Source organism: Mesoplodon bidens (genome assembly GCF_964165515.1).
Source record: "Mesoplodon bidens genome assembly, chromosome: 15".
Lineage (NCBI taxonomy): Eukaryota > Metazoa > Chordata > Mammalia > Artiodactyla > Ziphiidae > Mesoplodon > Mesoplodon bidens.
The window spans coordinates 67,870,086-67,877,581 of NC_138171.1; the positions used below are offsets into that span (position 1 = coordinate 67,870,086).

Consider the following 7,496-nt stretch of genomic DNA (forward strand, 5'->3'; position numbering starts at 1 on the left):
AGACTTCAGGAGCATCCAGGGAGGTAGGGACCTGGGCTGGCCCTCTGACCAACTTCAAAAGCTGGCTAAGGTCACTTACCTGTCAACTTCTAAAGGAAAAAAAAAAAAATCCTTTATTTTCTGTGGATGCTTCCACCAGACAAGTTCCTTAAATTAATGGTCCTATTTCCTGTGGGAGGCTACCGTGAGTGCAGGCTACCTTCCGGTGGCCGCGCAGACGAGATTTCCAGTGACACATCTGCTTATGCCTGAGCACTCAAAACATGCTAAGTGTATTTCCCCAGCTCCTTTAGGATAAAAATTCCCCTCCTGCTCCTATGTACTACTTTCTTAAGCTTCACAACTCCACTACATGGCAGAATGCAGAACCTTCCCAAATGCAGAGATGTTGAAGGGAACATATCCTAATCATCCAGAAGAAACAGATTCAAATAGCTGAAACCCGCCTGTGGCCACAGGACTTGTAGGTGCCCACACCGAGATTTTGATGGGGCTTGTTGTCTGCAAAACGTGTGCCTGCACTTTCCCGGGACAGGCCCATGGGTCTGGGCATGACGTGTGGGAGAGGCAGGGATGAGCCCTGTGGTTTTGTCTCATGTCACGGTGAGAAACTGCTTCAATTCCTTCATGTCAGGCTGTCAGTGCTAATGGCTAAGGCGTCAAAGGTGCCTTCCATGATGCAGTACAACAATGCTAAAGAATAAGGAGCCTTGGGTTGGGCTTTGCCACTAGTACGTGTGAGGAACTCAACAAAACCTCTCTGGCTTTACCTTTCTCCCCACAAAAATGAGATTGGACCACATAAGGGTCCGTGAAGTAGATCCTGTGGGTGGACACGCTCAGCCTCTATTCCTGCTCCTCTGGTGGGCCTTCCTGTACAGCAGAGGCTACAAAGCTAGACACTACATTTCCCAGAATCCCTGGCATCTGTGGTCTTTAGATGTGACTTGGGTACCACCAGTTACATGCACCATCAGGAGATTTGACTTTGGGACTGAGTTAATTGAGCCGAGGCAGGTATGTGGCAATTGTTTCACACCCTGCATTAGCAGAAGCATCGTGATGCACGACAGCAGCCAAAGAGGCTGCGGCTGCAGTTCCCTAGGTAGCCCAGTTCCGTAGTGTGGCTCTGGGAGTCACTCCTGGGAGCTCAGACTGGTCTCTCTTTAGCCCATTTAGTACCCTATAATTAACCACTGTCTGCTTAAGTGAGCTACAGTGGATTCTGTTTCTGCAACAAATCCATTCAGACCCTTCCAATCACAAAAACTGACTTCACCTATATTCCAGTTAAAAGCTGGTTGCAGTTAACACTTACATTGTTCTCCTATTCCTCCTTTTCCCCCCTTTAAATTAATTTAAGCTTTTTCAAGCATCCATTCCAAGCATTTTTCCCTTTTTGTCTTGTTTCCTATTTCCCCCCAGATGCTATTGACTCCTTCCCTGCCTGTATTCCTCTTCTATGTTGACTTATGTCCTCCTATGAGTCAGGCATTACTGCACCGGGTGCTGAAAATACAATCTCAGCAGGAATGCTCCCTGCCTTTGGTGGGTCTAGAGTCAAGAAGAAAAGTCTGGTCAGCCAAGGAGATGGTCAGTGAGTTACAAGACTGGTGGGGGGAATTGGGGCATCCAATTCTGTCTTGGGAGACTGAAGTCAACAGCCAGGGAGTTAGGGATGGGGCTTATGTTCCCTTCCAAATATCAAATGGGTGGGTTTTTCAAAAATACTTAAATCCAGCCAATCCAGTTGGTAAATCCCTTGTCCCTGCTGTAGGCAACAAAGTATTGGACATTAACAAAACTTGCTATGAGTCACTGTCGGCTAACTCCCCACTGGGCAGTTTACACGCACACAAAATTGCTCAGCGTGTTGCCCGCACTGTCTCATATAATCTGCCCAATGCTTTGGAGAGGCCGATTCTCTTATTTCTCTATTTTACAGATCAGAGAACTGAGGCTCAGAACAGATAACGTAACCCCAACCACAGCTGGTGAGATGGAGCCAAATGAGGTTTTCCTTCTCAAAAACCTTCCAGAGCCCCTCTTCTGCCCCCATGGGAGCACCCACGCTTCTCGGTTTGGCCCCTTTACCATCGCAGCCTGTCCTGACTACACGTCCAGCTCCTCACCTCGACTCTCCCTGACCCCAGGCCCATTCCCCATCCTCCCTCCAGCTCTGAGTCCTGTCCTCACTCAAGCTTTGGGCTCAGCCCATACTACCCTAAAGCGTGCCTCTCCCCCTTCTCCCACAGCCCTCAAATCCACACCAAGAAACCTTCCTCTGCTCAGAATGTACTGCATCTTTGCTTGTGCTTCTAGTTGAGCATTCACTTTCCTGTAATAGGGTTAATAATTAAATTAGTATTTGTGTCTCTCCACCAACCCAAATAATTCTAGCTAGAGTTATTGGACACCTACCATGTTTCACGCTTGACTCATTTATCCTCACAACTCTATGAGGTTTCATTACTTGTTTCATTACTCTCCCCATTTTACAGGCGAGGAAACTGAGGCCCAGAGGGACTAAACCAGAGCCTAGAGCCCTAACCGTTACTGTCAGAAGATTCTGGAACACCAGGGTGGCAGCATCTTTATCTCCTGGCTGCCTTGGGCACAGCAGGCACTACATCCTGTTGGATGGGATGTAACTTCTCTCTGCCCTTCTCTGGGCCTAAGAACCAACTGTCCACTAAGTGTCTTCAAGTCACTGAAAAAAATGCATCATGCCTGAGTGGCTTCCCCCCCTTATGGTTAGGAAACTAATTCTTAGACAGTTCAGCATACATTGCATAGAACTCTACAGTTACACAACGTGCTAATTCACAAAATGGCCAATACCACAGCTGGTAATTCTGTAGGCTTGGAGCACCTTAACCCCAGGAGGTCTTGTGGAAGCCGAGAGGGAGAGGGAACCTGAACTTTGGCCTCAATAAACAAACAAAAACTCCTCTGGAAACCTTGTTAAGGGTTGAGGAGCAAACTCTATGCCCTACCCCCCACCCCTGAGGTCAGCACCAAAACAAGGATCCTGGGAATAAGATTGGTTTATTCATTCCCTTAATCCAGGGCCCCAGTGGACCTGTTTGCCTGGGGTAGCAGAGATCTCCTAAAATGGTGGTTAAGGGACTGGATATTTTTCCTGTGCCACCTTGTCTCCAGGGCAATCTGGGCAGTTGGGGGGCAGAGGGGTAAAGTAGCTATAGACCACCCGAAAACAATGTTGCAAATTGTCCTCCCAGCCGGGTGATAAATATGCAAGTGGGATCCTTTGTAGAATTTCCTGGAGGGCAGAGCTACAGGCCTCAGGCAAATTGTCCCTCCCAGTTAACCCCATCTGGCCCAGAAAAGCCTCCCATCAGCTGACTTTGAACCTCGGCGGCGCACTTAACACTAAGCAGGATGCCCACACCCAGTCCCAGCATCCTTTAAAGGTGTCTTTCTTAAGGATTCCAAGCTCAAGCCTCTAGCCTCAATTCATAACCAAATGCACACCAGCCCACCACGGAGCCAAGCCCCTGGAGCCAGGAATATGCACAGGGGAGGGAAGGCCTCTCCCAGGAAAAGTAACGGAGGAGGCTTTCGCAATCCACAGCGAACCCTAGGGCTTCCGCCTCATCCCGCTGCCTGGGCAGGGGGGGCTTCGGGACCACCCTGGAGCGCCCAAGAATTAACACCTACAGCAAGGGCCTGGAGCCCGAAAGGCTCGCACTAAGGCCCACCTGGCTAGGAACTGGGGTTATGTGATTCCTAAAACATCACTCCCAGGCTCCCGCCGTCCATGAGTCAGTGGAATGGGACGGCTTAGTCTTAGAGGTAGCGGATACCTTTTGAGAAGGCAATCATGGCAGTTCCACACAGGAAAACGCAGATGGGCGTCCGGATAAGCTGTGGCCTACAATTCCAGGAGGCTGGGTGGGGGTGGGGGCTGAAGCGCGAAAATAGAAGGAAACAAACACTCCACCCCACTGGGGGCGGGGCAGTGGGCCAATTTGCAGTTGAATCCGTTTATCCGTGAACATAATTCAAGAAGATTTGACAAACACAAGTTTAAAGTGCCCGGCACAGACCTCGTGTCTAACGGGCACTTCATAATTGGCACTGGGACTAGTTGTGATTGTGAAAGACCCACTATGTGCCAAGCTGCCACCACTGCCTCCAGAACTCGAGGAAGGGGGCGAAACTCAGAATTCACAAAGCTGTAGGAACTGCACCTCAGAGGAGGGGAGCCCGGGGCCTGGGGTCCCTTCTATCCCACCCCGGGAACTCCGACGGCCAGGGTGTTCTTCAGGCCCTGCGCACAGAATGGACTGCTGGCGGGAGGACGCTGTGCCTGAGCCTTTAGGGAGCTCCGGAGGCCACGCGGGCGGCCTGTGCCCGCGCGGGAGGCCAGTCTCTGGGGCGCAGCAGCGCCGGCGGCCGGCTACCTGGCAGGCGGGAGGACGCGGGGAGGCGCCCTGGCCGCGACCCAGGGGCAGGTGCAGGAGCTGCGCTGCGGGCGCGCTGGGTGCTCGGGTGCCGGGGCGCGCGGGCGGGCGCGACAGGGAGAGGCGCCGGCCCCGGGAGCCCGACGCCAGGGCGTGGTGCAGGTGGCGGCGGGGGCAGAGTCGACATCGTACCTTGATTTTCGATCTGGCGACCGGGCGCTGCTTCGCCGCCAGGTGTCCACCGGGGACCTCGCCATCGCAGGGCTCGGGGGTTTCGCGCTCGGGGGCGCGCGGGGACGAGCTGCTCTCCGCGCCTCCGGGCTCCCCCGCGCTGTTGCTGCCGCCGCCGCTGCTGCTGCCGCCGTCGCTGCGGCAGTCCTCGGGGGGGTCGTGGAGCAGACGGCCCAGGCCCACTGCGGGGGAGGGCCGCGCCCCGACACACAGACACGCGGCGTCAGGCCCGGGCGCCCGCGGCAGTTTGACCTGCGGGCGGTGCCGCCGCCGCCCCGCCCCGGACCTGGGCAACTCGCCAAGTGGGCAACGCCGCGGGGGTGGGCGAGAGAGCCCCGGACTCGGCCTCCCGAGCGAGCTCGGGGTTCTGAGAGCCGCTCCTCAGTCCCAGTTCCAGCGCCCACGAGGAACAGAGGGCCCAGCGCGGTTGGGGACCCGCGCGCCAAATTTCATCTCCCTGGGATGGGGGCGGGGGGCCTGACCTCGACCCACCCAGCCCCGGAGAGGTTGACCCATCCCTGTGCAACCCCACGAGGACGTGGGGCTGAGGGTTGCCCCTGCTGGCCCCTAGCCCCGCTCCCGGGCCACCCCGGCCCGCGCTGCAGCCAACGGTCCCGCCGCCGGGCAATTAGAGGCGCCCACTAGGGGGAAGGGGGCGCAGGGCGTCCCAGGTTCCCAGCCTCTCACTCTCGGTCCTCCCGCGCCTCAGTGACTTCCTCCTCCCCCTGAAAGAGGGACATGGGGGAGGGGGAGAGTCCAGCCCCGGCCGTTGAGCAGAGGGGACCCGGCCACCCTTGCCCGCACCCCAGGAACCCGGCGCCCAGGCCCGGCCCCGGCGCGGCGCTCACCTGGGATGTAGGTGTCTGCCCTCTCCTCGTCCGGGAGCTCATCCCAGCTGCGGACCGAGACCCCCGGGCTCCTCCTCTTCACCAGGAAGACTTTGGGCATCGTGGGGCCCCCTTCCCGGACTGCGGCCCCCTCGTCCCGGCTGCTCCCCTCTAGGGGCGGCGGCGGCTCGGTCCCCGGTTCCCCGCGGCCAGAGCCCACCTTCCCGCCCGGCCGGCCCTCTCCCTCCGCCCCCCGCCGCGGCGCGGCCCGGCCTCTCCCCCGCACGCCCGGCGACTCCCAACCTCCTGGCTCGGCGACACCTATGCCTTAAATCGCTGGTGAGACCACGCCGAGGAAAAAGTTTCATAAGGTGGAATAGAAAAGGCACCAGGAAACTTGGGAGTGAGCATGCGCCCTGCAACATAACGGTGTCAACAAGCTCGCTACCTGTCCGACCGGTTCCGGCGGCCGGGGCTGCCTGTTCCAGCCCTTCCTTCGGCACGAATGTTTGCAAAAGAATTTAACGTCTCAGTCTTCCCCCCTCCCCTTCTTAAAAAGGGAAGAACGTTTTTCGCTCAGCCCCCTGCCCCATTCCCCATCACAGGCACCGCAGGGCGAACTCTTTGAGGAAAGCACCAAGTCCGCTCCCCGGGCGTCCCCCCTAGAGCTGGAGCCCCCGCGAGTCGCCCCCTCCCCCGCTACCCCCCCCCGCCCGCCCCAGTGGATTCGCCTCCGACAAGCAAGCCAGAAAATGGCTCAGTTCCTCTGGACTTTGTGGATCATTCCCGGCGTTTGTTGAAATCTCGGTGTGCGGAAGGGGGAGGCCGCGGGAGACTCCCCAGGATTCTGATCTGGTAAAGAGGGAACTTGGGAGCTTCAGCTCCCCCTCATAGACAACAGTCCCCCAAATAAACACAGTAAAATTAAATGTTAAAATTCATGCATCTTTAGAACGTTATTTTGTGCCATACAATCTAAGAAAAACAAGTCCGCTTGTTCCACCCCAAGAGTCCCCTTACCCCCAAATAAACACGATGGAAAAAAAGCCAAGGGCTGGCTATGCAAACACAGCTTTGAAACTGATTTCTTATCCACACCCACTCCCATTATTGCCTCCCCTAACCGTTTGCTCCCCAAATCCTGAGGCTGGGAAATACTTTCCAAGAAGCCAGTGAAGATGGGCTACATCCCCTCACTGCCCCTACTGGGGAGGTGGCTGGAGAGCTTGGTATTTATTTTGGGTTTGGGTTTTTTTGCTTGTTTGTTTCTTTTAATCTACCTTTATACCTGGAGGGCCGGGGATGGGGGAGAGGGTAGAGAAGGAAGGAGAGTTGGTAAAAGAAAGATGCCAAGTTTCTAAGAGCAGTTGTACCCGCGTTGGTGGATTTGGGGGGCGCGCTACGGGTCCTACGGCCTCTGCTCGGTGTGCCCAGGGACGCATAGCACCGCCTCCACGGCCGTGGCGCCCACCCCCTTCCCGGGGTGATCAGACGTGTGCCAGCTCCGGGGACTGCGGGGACGCGGCCGGCCAGGGGTGCCCTGGCGCCAGCAGCTCGCCCATCCGCCCGACTCACCTGTCTGTAACCTGACCCGTTGCGCGCCCAGCCCACAGGGCGGGAGAATCAACACAGCGGTTTTCCCCGTCCTCTTCCGCCCTGGAATGGCCCTTGGGGACACAGCAGCCTGGTAACGGATTTCTTGGCTCGGCTGGAATACTCTCCCAACGCTCGGAGACGGGGCGCAGCTCGGCCCAGACTGCTCAGGGTGCAGAAGCGCCCCGCCTCTGGAGCTGCCCTCAAGGGGTCACCCTCTCTGGGCTCTTCCCTGTCTGGACTCCAGATTTTCTCTGAGAACGACAAACAAAGAAGGAAAAAGGGGCTTCCCTGGTGGCGCAGTGGTTGAGAGTCCGCCTGCCGATGCAGGGGACACGGGTTCGTGCCCCTATCCCGGAAGACCCCACATGCCGCGCAGCGGCTGGGCCCGCGAGCCATGGCCGCGGAGCCTGTGTGT

The 7,496-nt window shown here is 56.9% G+C and overlaps 1 protein-coding gene across 2 annotated transcripts in view; it reads right to left on the reverse strand.

Annotated features, from left to right (window-relative positions):
- OVOL2 (ovo like zinc finger 2) overlaps positions 1-7,127 on the reverse strand; it is a 28,534-nt gene extending 21,407 nt beyond the window's left edge. The window contains exons 1-2 of one of the 2 annotated variants that reach the window (XM_081256226.1): positions 5,507-5,685; positions 4,620-4,840 (exon numbers count right to left, since the gene is read on the reverse strand). In XM_081256226.1, coding sequence (XP_081112352.1) covers positions 4,620-4,840; positions 5,507-5,606 — 321 coding nt within the window. In that variant the 5' untranslated portion in view covers positions 5,607-5,685. Of the gene's footprint in view, positions 1-4,619; positions 4,841-5,506; positions 5,686-7,060 lie in introns of those variants that run through there. The other variant, XM_081256227.1, reaches the window with a different exon arrangement.
- Positions 7,128-7,496: the final 369 nt, after the last annotated feature.